This window comes from Homalodisca vitripennis, chromosome 4 (assembly GCF_021130785.1).
Source record: "Homalodisca vitripennis isolate AUS2020 chromosome 4, UT_GWSS_2.1, whole genome shotgun sequence".
In the NCBI taxonomy this organism is placed as follows: Eukaryota; Metazoa; Arthropoda; class Insecta; order Hemiptera; family Cicadellidae; genus Homalodisca; species Homalodisca vitripennis.
The window spans coordinates 179,627,314-179,647,728 of NC_060210.1; the positions used below are offsets into that span (position 1 = coordinate 179,627,314).

Sequence of the window (20,415 nt, forward strand, 5' to 3'; positions counted from 1 at the left end):
ATCTAGTAAAAAAAATGCTCTTAAAGTCCAATGATTCAAAATTAGTTTCTTCCAATTGTGAAAATCCTGACACTGCTATCTATTAACTACTACAGTACAGCTTGAGAAACAAAAGAGAAATTGTGTTAGAGCAAATAATAATGACTGAAGTAATACCTGAAATAAAAAACTGATTGTTGTCAAATATTACTGTTTTGGCTGCATGTGTATATTAGCTACTACATATTTCTGTGTATCATTTTGTTACTTTATTTTCCTTAACTCAACGACCAATAAACACCTAATGAGATATTATATTTATATAAAAACAACTCAGGCTGTTTAGAAACCGGATGAAAAATTTATTCTCATGGTATTCTAGAATATTTTAGACACCTGAAATTACTTGTGTAAATCCAGTAAGTAGCTAAGAACTCCAATTTTGAGAGTATTATATCTTGTGTCAAGTAATCCTGCATTAGAAATTACTTGCCAAAGGAAATGTAACAGGCCTCAACATTAAATGTTAATACTGGGCCAGTTTCAATAAAGATTATCTTGAATCTTTTCCATATTCATAGGATACAAACTATTCAACATATTCTACCTATAACCTTAATATAAACTGTACACATGCTGTAACCAGAAAACATACAAAATTTTAACATTCTTCATATTTCTTAATATTGAATAACAGTACATGTGCCACAGTCCTCAACATCACTTACAGTTAATAATTGTTATTATGTCTCATACACAACATCAATCAACAATTGTGTGTTTATTTGGCAACTTTGTATCTCATGATGACAATCTCCAATACACGACATCTGATCTTTCAAATTTCACGTTCCTTTCGTTGTATTTTTGTTGGGAGGCAACTGATTTAAATGTGAATGAACAAAACATCAGAGTATCTAACTGTTACTCTAACTGTATTGTTCCTACCGATGCAATTGAAAAATTGGCAATTGGACTCTTCTTAGTTTTAACCCATCCATTAAATTGATTTAGCTCAATGTACAGGTATTTGCTCAAGTTGTATTCTCTTCTTGCAGGTACTTGATAAACAGCTATTCTCTAAAATTTTACAAATTAATTGATAAATTTCAGCTGCGGTACAGATTGGATTATGTTGTGTTCTTCTGTAACCATCCATTTGCTGAAGAGTTACAGTTTGCATACAGTCAGTAACACACAACTGTAAATTTTGCTTAAGTAGTTTATAATATGCTGATGTGCTTTGTCAAAATATCCAGCTGCAGTTATTGTCCAAGTTTACTGTCGGTATAATGCAACTGCATTTAGGGCCTGTGAACGTTGCCAATAACTCGCACTGGCATTTGTGGCTACGTCTCCACTTATAATGCTGTTATGGCAACTTTTAAAACTGTTGCAGGGATAAAGTGACTTAAGTATTTGGAGAGTTGAAACTTCATGAAATAGTTCAAATATTAGTAATGTCTGAAAAATTTACATTAGATGTAGCTAAAAGTATGATTTATTAATGGAGGTCGTTATTCACCAATATCTGTTATACTTAATCCATAAACTATGTTATGCTTATTGAAGGCAACAGACCTTAGTAGTATTTAGAGAAGACCTGATAAATTTAAAAAGTCGGAATTGTCTTTAAACTAGAACAAATAATAAATTGTGTTCTCAGTATTAAACGATCTTTGTCGTAACTCAATACATTGACTAATATAAACACAGATATCACAATATATAAATAAACATTTGTGAAAACAACAACAAACACTTAAAAACAACAATTTTACTAAATCAATAAGAAAACTTGTAAAATCTAATTACTGAACTATTGCAATAGAATTATTGCTTCATGAATTTACTATACATAAGACAACAACAGAAGACCAACACAAATTTAATTATATACAAAAAAACACCAAATGACAACATCCAACATAAATTAACAAAAAATTTAAGAACAGAGAACAAAATTATTTTGAACACAGTTATGATTTTCCCTCGCAATACATAATATGTTATTAAGTTGCCAACTGTAGTGAGCGGAAGAGAGCATGCAGTGCTTGAAGCGTTATAATTAGCCTTACAGAAGTTCCCTGACTGCAGTCCCACCAACACTCTGTACATATAAAGTCCGGACAATACACGCATGTTGGGTAGGAACATTTAGACATCAACATGAAGATTGACAACACACAGAGATGGAAACAGATAGTGAAGATATTAGACTTCGCAACAATCTCCTTTCTTATTGAAACTTCTCTCAATAGTGAGGCCTCTTTTTTCTGTGTCTTGATAAGAAACAAACCTTTAATTGTTCATTTTGTTTGATCCACTTAACTATAATTCTTCTCCTGCATGATTATTATCATGGCTAATTTATAATTACAACTAATATACATAAAATTAATAGTTTTATATTTCTCAAAATCTAATAATTTAATTATTTAAGTACCTACCTTATCCAATATATATTTTATCTTCGGGATATTAATTTTTTTATCATAAAATATTTGTCAAGTAAACAAGTTAAATACATGTGCTCAAAGATTATATTAGGTACTTTAAAATGTGTAGAAATGTAGAATATATTATGTATTATAGTTCTTTCTCAAAAATTCTGATTTTCTTAAATAAACATTCTAAAAATATGTTTTTTAATTAAATATTAAAAGTTAATTAATGAATTGTTTTAATTGAAATTTTTAAGAATGTACCCGCAAACCTTGGCCTGGGGGTTGGATTAGAAACTATAGACTGTCCATCAGTATAAGTTGCTACAACATTTTAACAAATTCTGTTTATGGGTACTTTTAATAAAAATCATATATTACTACTTTTTAGTATTACCAGTTTTTTAAATAACTTTAATATTAATATATTTAATAGTGTTTTTAATAAATAATTTTTCAATGCTTTTTTATTTATTTTAATATCTTAGGATCCATTCTGTTCTCAGATTTGTATGTTTTATTTTACTTTAAAAATTTAGCAATAACATTTAAATAATACAAATGTTATAATTTGAATTAGTCAATACTGGGTTCCGTCAGTGGGAACTGCTGAATTGTATTAATTGAGTGACTTTTACAAATGTTGTGTCATCTTTCTTCTGATTCAAAAGTAGCCATTAATAAAAATGTATACAAACAAATTATATACTATTGATACTGTTACTGTAACCATTTTTAACCAAACTGTAATTCCTAAATAAAAATTTAGAAAAATAAAAACTAAATATTACAAAGAAACTTATTTAGTATCACAACAAAAATTACAATATTACTACATTAAGTTAAATGATGGATGAAAATAAAATTCATACATTTTCATTTGAATCTGACAATTGTGATACTAAAGAAAAGACCATGATAAAAAGATTTGTATATTAAAATAAGTTAAATCATTTGTTTTAATTTACATAATTGGTTTATAAATTGGATAGTAAATAATATTAACTCCATTACATGGAATTAAAACAAATCCTTTTTTCTTTAACTTTTCTTTATTACTTTTTAGTTTTATACACTTTTTTAAGTCCTTTAATAAAATAAACAGCTTCATTACCATATTTCTCTGCTAAAACACCAATATAGCAGTCAGCCATAAAATAAGCTAATAAACATAAGCTAATCACCAATAAAATCAGCTACATCTAAATTTATTATTTAAAACAAAAGCAGATATTTTTTAGTTTGTATTAGTATTTAAATCTTTCCAGTATTTAATTTAGTATTTATTTGTTTGGAAAAATATTGGGTAACTCATATTCTACTTCTCTTATTTTGTTATCTGTTTCTAAATTCTTTTTATACTTTTCATGTTCTTCTTTTAAATTATCTAGATATGTTCTTTTTCTAATTTCCACATTTATTTATTATAATTCTTGTTTCCGTTTTAGTAATTTAAAAAAAATATATAGATTAATGGATAAATTTTTTTCAATGTATTTGGATATAATTTGTTTGTAATATCAAAATTTTTTGACAGGTAATAAGAATAACATTTTTGGTATTTATTAATTCTAATTCTCCTATGTTGGTCCTTTCTGAATTGTAGAAAATAAGGTATTCGATTTAGAAAAATCCTTACTAATATTAAGGAAATTCAGTATTTCAGTAAGTATTCAGTAAGTTTTTTAAATATTTCACAAACTGTTTAGTCAAATTATAGCGTGAGAACTTCAAATAATTCCTTTAAAAGTGTTAAAACTATTTTTGTATTACACATTTTTATTAATACATAGTCTTAGAAGAATTAAACACAATTGGAGAGTAAAGATATAAAGAATACAAAAATTTTAATAAATTAGAATACAACAAGAAATATTGAATTTTGAGCAAATGAAAGATAAACATGGGTCAACAATTATAGCAGGATTATAATATTTTAAAGTTTATTTGCCAAATTGATTTGAACATGTTTTGGATGGTAAAAATATTAAAGAAATTAATAAAATAGATAATTTACATTTATGAGGGTAGTCTGAAAAGTTTCCAACCTCAACGTGAAGATAGCAGCATTCGAAATAAAAGCTACTGAATTTCGTTGTTAATTTGTTCACAGTTACTCAAGTACTACTCAAAGTTTCAGCCATTGTGGATGCACAGTTTTTATATAACAGCCGTTTTAGTGAGTTGATGTGAGTTTTTATGTGAAAATGGACAAAATCGAGTATCAAGGTGTCGTTAAATATTTGTTTTTGAAAGGCTTATATAAGTTGAATTCTGTTGTATGGGGAATTTGCCCATTTACCATAGTGTTTTTAACTATTTCGAAGATGTTCTCTCTGTCCAACAGATGATCACAGATTCTCTGAAAGACACTGAGGTAGCTAATTTCAAGGCAACCTTTGCAGTGTAGAAATCATGTTGGCAGTGGTGTACTGAGGGCCTCTATTATTAAAATACTCTTTAACATAACGGTATGTACCGATGGGATCATATAATTTCTTTTTGTCAGAATCAGTCTCATTAATTTACTAACAAACCTTGTGAGTATTAATTCATTAAAACATGTTACCAATTGGTCATTAAAGTAAATTACATTGCAACTTATCTGTATGAGCTATTAAATGTTTTATAATGTAAAAAGTTAAATTTGACAATCAACTGATTATTAATCAGTAGTTAATTGAATAATTACTGATCTATCTTAACCCGCACCACTTGGATGGAAATAACAGAGAACACCCAACAGAGATGGCCACACATGCAACCCACATCGTTGCAGCTGTGTGTAGGTCTTACACTTCGTTTCGAGGCTAGCAATCACAGGCCACAAACAAGGCCCACCGCTATTGTGGCACTACAGCTCAAATGGCCATGCTCGAGACCCACTATACTACACCACTATTATTTCAAATACAAAATAAATTCCTTGTCCTTGCCCTATAGGCTTGACAACTGCTGCTTTTGAGAAATGTTCTATTACTTTAGTTTTTTGAAGTACAACATTCTTCTACTGCTAGTGACATAACAGTTAATTTTATTATTTTACTAATGTTATTTTAATATTAAATGAGTCATCAAGGTTAATTGTAGTAACCTAGGTTCTAAGGGAATAAGACAAATTATTGAAACCCTCGAATTTGAAGATATTGATTGTAATTTTGACTATTTCAATGGAATTGACATTGAGCACAATGGAGGACTAGAGATGAACATTGATAATTTTTTCTATGGTGACCATGAAAGTGATTTTACCTGTGTTATGTGTTAGATGATACCTTGTTACCTGAACTTAAGATAGGTCTAAAAGATTCTGACAATAGTGACTAAAGAAAATTCACCATAAGCAGCTCAACCAGATCATCCTACTACAAATGGCGAGTGGTGTGAGTGGAGAGACAATGACAACTTTTGAGAAGTGTTCTTATAAAAGCAAAAGTGGATTTCATCTACCACAAGGTTTTGACAAAGTAGATAAATGGCTTAGTTTAGTGAATTATAAATACGAAAGGCTTAATGGTAACTTTCATATTCCTTATGAAAAGGAACAGATGAAAGACTGTGCCGTGTGTAGCAATCGATCAATACCAGGTGGAAGGAAATGGACCAGATTTTACTGCAAGATATGCAGCAAGGAATCAGCACTACACCCAGGTCAATGTTTCTTGAAATAGCACATGTTCAAATGAGCTATAATACAACATGAGCTATAATAAAAACTGTACAGTAGTAAATATTTAATATTGGTTAATTTGTCAGCTTGTACTGTACCTTTTTATTGCTCACAAGGTACGTATATGTTTTCCTATTATTTCATTTATTTTCAATAATAAAACTCATTGTAGATAAAATTATTAATTTTAATCAATTGAATTGTAGATTAAATTTCTACATTTTACGAAATATTTATTTTTATACTTTATTATAAACACTTATATTCACTCTAAGCTTCACAGTGTAGTTTTTACTTCTTAACAATAAAATTCATATTATATTTATAATTAAACCAAACTGCAATTTTTGACATTTTTATCTTGTATTATGTTATAATGGTATTATAATTTGTAATTAAAGTTGAATTGTATTATGAAACAACAATTTACTACTGATTTATCGCCCATAATCATGCTCACGATTACCAATAAAAACTATATAATTCTATAATATAGTTTTTATGAAACATAACCAATAATTTACATTATAATCTGTTGTTTACATCAGTGTAAGTATTTAAATCTTATCATACAACAATATTATGTTCAATGGAAATTGAGTCAGGTGAAGCCGATTTTGAGCTACCCGGGAAAATAATTCCGATCTGGCAGCGTTAAGAGGTAAGAAGTGAATTCCGAATAGGTGAAAGAACGTGCAGTGAGCCTTTAGCATGACCGCTTGATCGGGGAGGACTGCGCAATACATTGAATATCCGAGTGTACTAAGAGACAAGACTGGGTCCTGAGCATGGCCTTCAGAAAACTAAGGGTTAACGTCTTTTGCAATAAACAAACATCATTAGACGTTAACATAAACAAATATACACACATTTCATTTCATTCATCTGTTTTCAGACAAAATTTAAGTCAAAAGGACAGTAGTGGCAACATCCAAGTCATAGAGTGAACAGCTGGCGGTTATCAGCAATATGGAACCATCTCTACTCTAACTTGATAAGTATACTTTTAAGTAAGGAGGCATTTAGTAAGTATCCCATATCTTATTGGTCATGAATCTTTCATAAAATCTCCTGTTTTTAGTTAATAAAGTTTGAATATTTCATATGGCCACCATTTTGAAACATAAATTTAATTTTTAACCTGACTGAATTAGACTACAAATTCTGTAACGTTTTCATTTGAAACCTTTATTCAATTAAAAGATGTATTTCTAAAAATACAAATTGGCATGAGAGTATTATATGTTATATGACATTTCTTACTTATTTTGACCTGACATATCATATGACAAAAGTATGATAGAACAATTTATGGACGTCTAGTATAAAAATTACATACCTTTAATATGACAAAGAAATCAAGCATTATCATTTAAAGTTTTCTTCTGACTTCCTAAAGCCTGTCACCATAACACTGACAAACGATGAAATAAAATTAAAGTAAATTTTTAGGTTTATTATTAATGAGTTGAATTTTACTGGGTAATCTGTTAGTATTCAAAGAGTAGGTAATAAAAATATCTGTCTATGATAAAATTTACTTATTTTCAGTAACAACCACAGAGATTTTTCAAAATACTTACATAATTTGTAGCCCTAAGTGATGACCAACATTTGTAAATTTCACAAAATAGTTTTAAAAACTATAAAAATATAACTTTTTTGGGAAGAATATAAATTGTTAGGAAATTAAAAGAAAATTTTGCAATTTGAAGTCCAAACAAAAGAAACAAGAATTAATTAAGTTAATTTTTTTAAATTTATGTATTAATAATTGAAAATATTATGTATTGTAGGTTGAAGACAGTTTCCTCACAGTTCAAGTTTCAATAACAAGAGACTGGGTGGAAGATACACCGCAGATGAAGACATTTAAAGCGTTGTAGAGTCAGACACATAAATGAACACAGGTACAACACACCTTATTGAACCTGTAAGGCACTTCATTATCCTTTGGTGTGGTTTGGGCCTAAACAAATTAATGCACACAATTAGAAGCAGGAGTGCTTTCCATTACATTTCGTCCTCTGGTTTCCTCTCAACAGAAATATTATTAGTTCAGCTGAAACAACACCCTACATTAAAATCATTCAGTTTTGATTTTATTTCTTTTAGAAATATACCACGGTTTTAAATTCAAACGTATGCTATTAAAAAGTAAAAAACGTACAAACGTTCTGATTAAAACGTTGATTTCTGGGTACATTATTTAAATTCTAATCACTTCAAATAATTATTATAAACGCAGTGTATAAATCCATTGTCAGGGTGTTGAAACAGCTTTACCAATAGATATTTATTGTTCATCTGTAGTTTCGCTCTTTTTATCTATTTCATTTACAAGTATTAATTATTGTATTTAAAAAATATTATGATTTATTTTTCTTGGTATTTAATTGTTTTGAAATTATGTTTCAGACAAATACAAGCACTAAATGTAAATAATGTGTTTTACTAAATGCCAGATACTTTAATATAAAAAACAGCAGTAAAAAGTTGTACTGGAATGAGAAAATCAACCCAACAGTGATACTTGTGTGAGAAGAATAGTGAGTGCCATTATATTACAGAGTAAATCTACGCGTACTTCATTTCACTGATACATTCTAGATTACATGGAATCTTTTAGGCCAAACTACTGCGCTTTAATTCACATTGAACATCTGCCAGCATTTCAATTATAAAAGTGACTTTTAAGATACTGTACTAGTTCTACTGATACTACTGTACACTGTAACTGCAGTGATGACTCTGCTAGTCTGCTGCCTGTGGGTCAAGTATGAGATCTGATGATCTGGTGATGACCACAGCACACTACTACTGTACTAATCCACAGTGACAGTGATGATGGCATGCTAAGCTGTCAGTTCCAGCATCTCTACTTGGGCATCATATTCATAAAAGTCCTTCATCATCTAATCAAAATGATGGCAGTATGTTAGTTATGTTAGGACTTATGGCTCTTCCTTAATTATAAGGCTGTATTAAATTTTATCAATAATTAACATTGTAATAAAAACTTAATTTTACTTACTAGTTATTGGTTTTGACAACCAAAATGTATAGTTGTATTCATTAAAACTATTATTATTATGGTGCAATTTGGTTGTGCTCAACGTTCAAAAATTCTCTGCACCGGAAGTGAACAATATGTTGTGAGTTCTTTGCAGGATAGAGTAGTAAGAATGTTCATATCTTGTAAGAAACCTTTTAGAAGAATAAATTATTCACAGTTGGTTAACAAATAATCAAATGTACTTTTCAAAATGTATAAAAAATAATAATTGGATAATTTATTCAGTGATGATTTGACATTATTCGTAAAATATATATTTGTTTAAGATGTAAACTTAAACTAAAAAGGAAGGTAGATTTAAAATCCACCGCCAATTTTTTTAATACAAAATATATATATATATCCATAAAACATCGATAGAAACTTGAATTTCTTGTGACAGTACAGTTTAGATTTCATGTATTTTGATAGATTCCATTGACTATTTTAGACTTTTGGGCTTATTTCATAATTACTGGAAAGAGGAACACAAGATATTACACTTTCTTTATACTCTATTATGCACCATTTCCTCTGTATCGAATATAATATTCTTTAACAAGGAATTCTTCTTCAGCATTACTACTTTTGTTGCATACTTAAAAATCAATTATTTGAAAAAAGATATTTCAGTCTTTAGGTTTCGACCCTTTTGGACAATCTTTCCCAATGCTTAATTTCTCCTAGCTATAATAGACAAGCATAAATTGAAAAATGTAAACTTTTCGCTAGATTAAAATTGTTTTTAATTATAAATAACAACACACAATTAATGTGTAAGGGTAATTAATTTTGTTTCTGAAAATTAAAAACTAATAATTCATTGTAAGTAATAAAAATGTGAGCTTTTAAGATGGTAGATATAAACAAACTACTAAATAAAATGAGAAAAATATTGTTAGGAACAGTTTTGCACAATTTTTTTTTTTTTGTTTAGTTAGAAAGAGCCATTAGCCTGTCGGGTAGCAAGGGTGAGTGCTGTGAGGTGCATCATGACCCACGACTGATACACCGATCACAGCGTAATTACATGAGGCATGTTGACGAGCACACCACCCACTGTGTGTATCTCGAGTAGCGGCATGTTGATCACCACATCTGGCTTGGGCTCAGCTTTCTTATCCTCTCCAGGACTCTTATGTTCATCAGGTATTTCTTGAAGTGGTGGCTGTAATAAACAAACAATCCTAATATATTATCTATTCACATACAATGGAAATTATAGTCAAATCTCTATAGATGGTTATCAAATTCTAAGTAATGGCAAACTTTTGAAAGACATTGAGAACTAAAAGATAAGAGTTCAAATTGAAACTGTAACATTTGCCAGATGAAAAATGAATACATCAACTTCATTCAGTTTAAAATCTATTTTTTTAATGCATGCAGATTCTGTGATGCTATTGTGGCATGCATGATAGTTGGTCGTACCAAAGATGCCTTAAAGGTACTTTAGAATTTATTTTTAAAACTGATTATGCTTAGTAATTATATTTTATGAACATTATGTATACAAGAATAATACATAGCACATATTAATTTTGTATCAACAATATGTAATCAAACAATAATAACATACATGTTTTTGTCCCCAAATAATCTCCAATATTTGGTTTTTTTTTTTCTCCTAGGACAAGAAGCTTATAATTGCACTTAGTCCTGTAAGAACCTTTGCGCTGCTGCTTCCGGAGTGATAGGATATTCAGGATGGTAAGGTTAGAGAGTAGGGGCCGCCTCCTATCGAGATCCATGAGGAAGAATTAGGGCACTACATCTCAAAGTCATCCCGGAAGAAGGGGAGGCCAGCTCTGAACCAGCCTCTCCAGTCAAAGTAGGCAGGGGGTGGCACACCCTTGTTGAGGTTAACAAGAACCTCTGAGGTAAGGGAGCAAACCCCACCAACTCCAACAGTCTTCTTCCACAGTAGACTAGACCTATCGAATTGCCCATGAACCCCAGAATCTCAACATTTGCGGTTAGTGATGTGCCGCTACTGGACAACCATAAGGTTGCCCAGGTTGAAGTGGCACATCGGTTTTTGCTGTGCCCAGTAGTGGGTTCAACTGGTAGGTATAAACCAGCCAGAAGTGATCCCTGCTGGGTGCCAATATTTGGTTAGTCTACAGAATAAAAACACTGTTGCATCAAACAATGCTATATTTATTTTTGTAAAAAATGTATATGTATACGATACGTTTATGTTTTACAAATTTTATGGTGACTAGGTAAAAAGTTTATACTAGTAAAGAACAAAAGTCCACCAGTCAGAGCTATAAATATAATTTGATACATGTAACATCTCATATATACAAGTTAATAAATTGTGTATTTATTATTTAAAATAATGCAGTTCCAATTTAATTTTAAAATTTAACTTCAATTAAAAATTAGTAATATACACACATCAGGAGGATGGGCAGGATTCTCCTGAGCTATATAGAGGACCAGCTCCAAAGCCAATTGGTGCCAGACGATGGTTAACTCACAGTGAACACACTCGGTCTTGGCTGAACCCTGGCAGACATGTGTTGCCAACCATGATGCCTGCATCATCCATTGCAGCAGCCTGCAAGCGTCCTGGGCCACCACTGTGTGTATCCCTGTATGTCGCTCTACTCCCTGCTTTTCCATCTACACATACTACCAATAATATGAACACACACTGTCTTGACTGAACCCTGGCAGACGTCTGTTACTAATCACGATGCCTGCATCATCCATTGCAGCAGTCTGCAAGCGTCCTGGGCCACCACTGTGTGTATCCCTGTATGTCGCTCTACTCCTTGATTTTCCATCTACACATACTACCAATAATATGAACACACACTGTCTTAACTGCACCCTGGCAGACGTCTGTTGCCACATACATCACATCCGTGGTTACGATGCCTGCATCATCCATTGCAGCAGCCTGCAAGCGTCCTGGGCCACCACTGTGTGTATCCCTGTGTGTCGCTCTACTCCTTGCTTTTCCATCTACAAATACTACCAATAATATGAACACACACTGTCTTAACTGCACCCTGGCAGACGTCTGTTGCCACATACATCACATCTGTGGTTACGATGCCTGCATCATCATCCATTCAGCAGTCTGCAAGCGTCCTGGGGCACCACTGTGTGTATCCCTGTGTGTCGCTCTACTCCTTGCTTTTCCATCTACAAATACTACCAATAATATGAACACACACTGTCTTAACTGCACCCTGGCAGACGTCTGTTGCCACATACATCACATCTGTGGTTACGATGCCTGCATCATCCATTGCAGCAGCCTGCAAGCGTCCTGGGCCACCACTGTATCTATCCCTGTGTGTCGCTCTACTCCTTGCTTTTCCATCTACAAATACTACCAATAATATGAACACACACTGTCTTAACTGCACCCTGGCAGACGTCTGTTGCCACATACATCACATCTGTGGTTACGATGCCTGCATCATCCATTCAGCAGTCTGCAAGCGTCCTGGGGCACCACTGTGTGTATCCCTGTATGTTGCTCTACTGCCTGCTTTTCCATCTACACATACTACCAATAATATGAACACACACTGTCTTGACTGAACCCTGGCAGATGTCTGTTGCCAACCACGATGCCGTCTACTCACTTCTTCTCCATCAACACTCACCACCAATAATATGAATACATTGTGTCTTGACTGAATCCTGGTAACAGCTTTCCAAAGTTGGTTTAATTAATAGGAAAAATTCTCAATTGCAAAATGTAGTGACATAATAATGGCCATATTCATAGCACCGTGCACTACCATTTTAAACAGTGGACTGAAGAAACAATACAATGCCTTTAAAAATGTGTAGGGTTAATCTATGGTTTACATTCTCATGATTTATTTTATTCTTAACCTCATCACATGAGAAGTTAATTGAAACACAGATAAAATCTCATGCCACTATTAATGTCTTCAAACAATTACCATAATATTAAGAACTTTAAATTTGGAAAACTGAAAAATAAAGTCCTCATTTAGATTCAGCGCAACCTCTTTATCTGCCAGGCCTTAGTTTTTCTTACTGTAGTGCATTAGAATGCAAAAATAATGAAGACTGCATGACTTTTAACTTGGCCTTCATCTACAATTATTTAAAATATTTCCAGTTATCAGTGAATAACCAATAAATTAATATGAGAAATTGATTACATCTGCCAGATTCCTTGCATAGCGGAAGAATCACTAACAATTTTGTGTCTGACCTTTCAGTACCCACCGGCCATATTCTTGTTCTTGCTTAGTGTAGTTTAATTGTTTAAAATGTGCACTATAATTCATACTCCTGTCAGTTGTGAGATATGGTCTTTAATTTGATTTATGTTGGCAAAAAAATGTAAATCCACTTTTATCCACCAAAAACTTTGTTAAGTTTATGTTTTAAATTTCACTTTGTTAAGTGTGAAGAATTAGAGAGCCATTGGTTCATTTGTTCAAAGATAGGTGTACTAATCTTTACAAAGTGGATGACTGAGGATACTGATAGGCCTAGTGGCAAAAGTGAATGAGATCATTGGTAAAAATCACTGTTTCATGATAACAAACCTTCTTTAGACTTTATACGAAACATTCTAGGACTTTAATATGTGAAAGGACTTTAATACATGAAATAGTTACACAAAATCTTAGTTACTACAAGTATGTACCACATTGGTACCAAAACTCTGAATAAAGTTATAGGGGCAGAAGTTTATGACAACGATATTGAAGGTTTTATCTAATCTAACCTTCGATAACCTTAATTTGGCTGGAGACTGCATATATACATGTACATTATAATAAAATTTTGTTAAATTTAATGTTGGTTATTTTTATTCCAACACAATACAATTTATTAACGTATAGTTTTTATTAATCAGTTTCTTTTGCTTTGCTGGAATAAACTACTAGGATTACATTTCGTGCATCATAACTATTCATTTGGGGTTTATATGGTTTGGCAATGCAGTGGGCTACCAATCTTGTCCCGCTTGCCAGGTGTGTTCGGTCAGATGATAATTCAGAACTAAACTTTTTTCTGAAAACAACAATTTTCTTCAAAATGTAATTAATACTTAGTAAAAATATTGATATTGAAGACAATTTTCTCATGAACATGATATCTAAAATTATCTTTGGTCTGACAAGTAACCGTCCCGAAAAATAGTAACAGTTATAAGTAATATTATTAATTATATATTTTATGTTAGCAAAATCAATACTTTAAATTGTCAGACTTCAATTATTTTTACATCTTTATTATAACTAAAGCAAGGTAATAACACCATGCTAATAAAAATTAAACACTACCTTAAGGGAAAAAAATAATGTTTGTGACTTGAAAAGAACTTTCCTAGGATGTGCACCTTTGTACCCGTGATAAGACAGAAGGGTACTTGTCATTGTATTACAGTATTGCCGATACCAATCCCACACTAAACAGCAGATGTGTTAAATGAAAAGTTTGAGTGCATGGACTGTAATGTTTGCACAAGAATCAAACTAAATTTTTTTAATCAATACAATAATGAAAATAATTATACCTTTTTCCATCTTACTTATTATCATTATACTACACTACACTATACCCAACAGATAGTGATATATATCATTACTTGCCTGCTTAAGGACAATGTCTAACATAAGAACACAGCAAGAGAGTTTTAGTTCCCCATCACTATGTTGACGTTTGCTTTTTCTGGAAGTTTGTCCTTCATCATCTGATATTCCTGAAGTATGTCCTGATTCATCTTCTATGACTGGAGCTGGAAAATAAGCTCACTTGCAGGCTGTTCTAATATATTTTAATTCCTACTATTATGGTAAGTATTACACTATACAGGTTTGGGCAAAAGTGTGGAAACGGCTGTATATCCCAGGAAAGGCATTCCAGGGATACATATATATAATATTCACAATAAATATATATACAATATATAATACACACACACACACGCACGCACACACACACACACACACACACACACACACACACACACACACACATACACACACATACAATAATTATTCATTCAGTTTGATAAAGAATGATAACTCTTGAATTTGGTGTCTCACAATTTTGATCTTGATTGGTTGGAAAATAAAGATATAGAATTAAATTGTGTGTGTGTGTGTGTGTATATATATATATATATATATACAATATTTAAATATCTGAAATGTTTTCAGAAATGTCAAGATAAGCTAGCTACCACTCAAATTGTCGTCACTGCCCACATCCACGCCGAAATGTTTTCAGAAATGTCAAGATAAGCTAGCTACCACTCAAATTGTCGTCACTGCCCACATCCACGCCACTTCCAACTAAGTAAGTAATTGGTGTATTTTCAATTACAGGAGACTTTGAACGATTCCTTTAATTCATTATCAAATAAAATAACTAAAAATGTAATATTTAACTGCCATACTTTATACTGTTTTAACCTAATAACATTTAAAAAGTGGAATATTCACAACGTAGTAAAATGCAGCTGTATGTGACAATCATTGAGCCAGCTGAGATAAATTGCAATTACTCAATCACAGACTGACAAAATACACAGTCGAAGTTTTATGGACAATTATATTTTGATGTAATACATCTTTTCACACAATTCCGTGGAATTTCAAAGCATTTGGTAAAATAGGTGACCAGTAAAATAATAAAAAGTACATGTCTGTACTATACGGATGTCTGGAGTTTATGCCATATTTACGATGTCCGTATTATATGGACATTGGGTTAAAGAGTTATACATATAACATATAACAAAATATAGAAATTTTTTAAAGATATTTTTTTTTATATCTGTGATAGAAGAAACTTGCCAAGTTGAATAAAAATAACTTGAACGGTTTTTGAAATTATAATGTTTTACAATGGTGTACTACGGCTATACTAATATGAAGTAAAAATACATTTCACTGAACACTTTTGACTTATTTTTACCAGTAAAGTGTGGTTTCAGATAACCATCTAAGCTTTTTAGTGACACTCTGCATAATACATATTGCTACTTACAGATGCAGCTTTTCCTTGGAATCTCTTTGTCCCTTTCCTTTATGTCGCCTTCTTTCATACTGTTGATACCATCTTCAAAAAATGTGAATAGCAAATGTCGATGGATTACTATATCCAAAATTGTAAGAACCTACAACCAAATGATAGTTTTTCATTACATGTCAAGAATATCCTGATTTTTCGGATAGTTAAATATGATATAAACCTCACCTGCAGCCAGTTGAGAGCCTGCTCCATAACCTTTGGTGTTGTTTGTTTGAAGCGTACAGAAATAAAATGGAATAGTTTCTTAACTTCAAATCCAAGAGGGCTCATTTCAGGATCTAACATTTTGCTGAAACAAAACATAATTTGATTTACTTCTATCTAAAGACACAATGTGTATTTATGGATTTTCAGTAAGGAATCAACTAATTATTATTGGTTAAGGGAAGATTGCAGAAATGGTATACAATGGGTAACTTCCCATATTAATAATTAATAAATAAGGCAGAATGATGTAGTTTCAGCAATTGTTGCTTATATTCAAGAATTATCCGCTAAGAGGCTGATCCAAATTTCTTTTGATAAATTTTGTGGTGTGATGAGACATGTTTCAAACTAAATGGACGCGTTAATCGGCATTACTGCGTGTACTGGTCGGATGTAAATCCTCATAACATAATCCAAGCAGAACTCTATGTGCCTGGTGTTACAGTATGAGGAGGTATTTCGAGTACTGCACTGATTGGTCCTTATTTTCTTCAAGGAAATGTTAACTCAGAAAGTCACTTATGGTTGCTGCAAGAAGTAGTAGTTCCCGAGCTCAGAAACAATCCTGTATTCAATATTCATTTGTTCATCTGGCAACAAGATAGTGCCCCAGCACATTTCGGTATCCAAGTTCAAAATTTTTTAAATGACATTGAATGAATGGATTGGTCACAGTGGTACAACAAATTGGCCTGCGCACTCACCAGACCTGACCCCATGTGATTTTTCACTGTGGGGTATTATAAAGAAGACTGTGTATGCTTCAAAACCGCAAAATCTTGACAAACTCAGAAACCTAATTAGAAATGCATTTGAACTTGTTAATAACAATAAGCCTTTATTGCTAAAAATTTGTGATTCTGTTCTCAGTCGTTGTATGAAGTGTATGCGAAATCAAGGTGGACATTTCGAACAACTGCTATAACATTGTATGGTAATATGTAAGTAATTTCATATAATGAATTTGTTTTCTTGCCTAAAAGTGTTTTATTCAATTAACCTATAACACCTTTAAATTTCTCTTCTAGGAAAACTGACATTTGTGCCACGTGTAAACTTCAATGGCTTAAGCAAAATCGTCTTCACGTAAATAAAAAAAAGACCAAGTCCATTTTTTTTTGCATAAAATCCTCAGAAAATAATTCAAACCAGTCTGATATATTTATAGGAGATTTCTGCTTTGGCTCTAGTTCTTCTACAGACTTCTTTGGTCTTGAGATCAACTTTAACTTGTCTCTCCATCCATAAAGTCTCAAAAAAGCTAAGCAGTAGTCTGTTAGCTAAGCTAAGCACAATCTTGCGCATCTTGGCCTCATCTGCAAGTACAGAAGTCTTGTTGACAGCATATTATGGTTGCTTCTACACATGCATGAATAAATCATTAATCATTATAGATTAATCATTTGGGGTTACAAATCATCCAAGGCTAAAACCCTATTTGTTCTTCAAGAGGGCTATACATGCCGTTTTTGGACTTAGCCGATCTCAATCATGTAAAGGTGTTTTTTTTTTAGAGAAAATAATTTACTTGCCATTTTAGTATATAAATTCTGGAATGCTTAAAATTTGTCTTTAAAATTAAGACTTGTTTCCTATGAAAAAAAACCACTAATAACTAGCTCCTGAGGAAATACTTTCTTGGTTGTTCAAAAACGTAGGACATCCTTCTTTGGAAAACACAGTTTTATTGTGTGGATCAAGCTTTTTAACAACTTCTGAACAATACTTTCCTGTTTCAACCCCTCTTCCGTATGCATAAGAACACCTAGGGATCTTGAGCATTTGCTCTGTAATGCCGGACATTCAAATATGACGTGCTTGGCTGTTTCGTCAGCCTCGCCACATTTCCTGCACAGTGTTTCCTGAACTGGAATACCTATTCTGTTCAGGTGACTTCGGAATATCCAATGACCTGTAATAAAACCTGTCACCTTTCTGATCTCCGTTCTACTCATTCTAAGGGCATCTGCTGCAATGTTCCTTGATGGTCCCTTGAGCATCCGCTTTGCTTGTACATTCCCCTCAGTATTTCTCCAATGTTGTAGGTGTTTGTTAGCCGTCCACTTGGTAACTGATCTACGTGCTAAGTTATATACCACAGCATCCATTTTTTTTAAAATTTGATACAGATTTTAGTTTAAAGCATTTTATTTATTTGTTATTATATGTACTGATGATTATTACGCCATTTTCTTTGTCAACAGCAATAAAGCATTTTGAGTTTGAGTTTGAATACTTTAAAAATAAAAAAGAGAACAGACAAGTTAAGAGTAATTATTGACAAAGCAGATAAAGATGAGAACTTCAAGAAAAATTTGAGATGTGGTTCTTTCACAAACCTGACAAGAAAATCCTGTACCATTGCTGTAAAGATGACAGTTTTAAATCCAACAACTAAAAACTATCAGTTTTGTTAGAAATAACCTAAAGAAGTGACAATGGCAATAAAGCATATGTAGTGACAGACAAATGAGGCCAGCCATGCCTGTACTGTCCACACATGTTTATCTAATAGAATGAGATAAGTTGATACATCCTGCTGTATATATATAAGTAGTATATATTAATTAACACAGTACTAAATATGGTAAATAATATGGAAGTACTGATGGCGAGAGAAAAGAAGAGACCTGGATTCTGATGGCGAGAGAAAAGAAGAGACCTGGATTCTGGCCTATCTGAAAATTGCAGGCGCTACTACTAGTATGTTGCCGCGCCTTGTTTCGTAATTCCATTATTGTTTCACTGTTTTGATTGATTTGCGGCCTAATTGTTATATTTTATAAGATAATTTAAATGACGGTACTGTTTTGATCAATTAAAATTGAGCAAAATTTATGTTTGCAATAAATTCTAATAATTAGGCTCTACAGTGGTTGTAACAAACAATAATTAAAGGAATGAATTGCTGAAATTGAAGATTTTTGTATTTTTAAGATAACAATTACTAATGTAAATGTAGTGCTTTTATGTATATAAAATTTAACATTTAAGATGAGTCACATTCTGCAGGAATGCCACATTACTGAAAACAAATAACTCCATTGCTAGGATAAACAATTCGCAGGGTTGGCTGTGGGGCGAAGCGCCTGAAATTACCGCGTGGCAACACACTAGTACACAGCTGTGCGCCGGCACGGGCCAGGTCTCTTCTTTTCTCTCGCCACCAGTAATAGCTATACACAACCCTCATGACACTCTTTAAAGATTCATCAAACACTTAAATAGTTAACAAAATATGAAAAATCCTACGATGTCATACATATGAATGACAATTCTTTACACTATATTAAGCAAAAGTATTATTAACCATCAAAAATAAACCAATCTTACCTCAAGAGAAGTTTGAGTTCTGGAAGTTCTTTTTCAGGAACATCTTTTACTATGGCTTCAAGCCAATGAGGCATTACATAGTCCCAAATCTCTGTGGTAATTACTTCATACGGTACAAGAGAAAACAGACGATTCAGCCCATTTTTTAAGTGAGATGTTCGAGACACCAGCATATCCCTGGAAGTTCAAAAATGTAACTTGTTTAGAAACCATAAGTAGTTGAATTATTATTAGTGTAATACACTGAAGTCATTAAACATGCAAACTCACCAGTGTCCCCCGACTCGAGCATAGTCAGGCGGATGAGGCAGGAGACAGGAGACAAAGATATCAAAATGAGTTTGACATACCTCTGTCAGCCAACCACACACATAATCTGTCTTGAGTTGTTCCAAGGTACACTCTGCCTGATCTGAAACATAATTCACTTATGTCACACAAAAATTATAAACAACTTCTCACTTAAGAAAATCTATTACAAAAGAAGAAAGCATTTATAAATTATAAAACTATACATTATATAGTTACATAATATATTTCTTAAGGTCTGTGAACCTTAAAAAAGTACTAAGTTAACACTTTGGAAACTTATAATAAACTAATCAATTGGGAAATAATTAATTTTATAGTGTTAGTAATTTTAGTTTCTTTTTGTGATTAGACCCTATAGGTTA

At 32.1% G+C, this 20,415-nt stretch overlaps 1 protein-coding gene across 1 annotated transcript in view; it reads right to left on the reverse strand.

Annotated features, from left to right (window-relative positions):
• Positions 1 to 20,415, reverse strand: part of LOC124361315 (protein unc-79 homolog) — an 84,173-nt gene that overhangs the window by 50,771 nt on the left and 12,987 nt on the right. The window contains exons 10-16 of the mRNA XM_046815362.1: positions 20,012 to 20,153; positions 19,742 to 19,918; positions 16,367 to 16,490; positions 16,157 to 16,286; positions 14,755 to 14,900; positions 11,552 to 11,779; positions 10,168 to 10,316 (exon numbers count right to left, since the gene is read on the reverse strand). Coding sequence (XP_046671318.1) covers positions 10,168 to 10,316; positions 11,552 to 11,779; positions 14,755 to 14,900; positions 16,157 to 16,286; positions 16,367 to 16,490; positions 19,742 to 19,918; positions 20,012 to 20,153 — 1,096 coding nt within the window. The remainder of the gene's footprint in view (positions 1 to 10,167; positions 10,317 to 11,551; positions 11,780 to 14,754; positions 14,901 to 16,156; positions 16,287 to 16,366; positions 16,491 to 19,741; positions 19,919 to 20,011; positions 20,154 to 20,415) is intronic.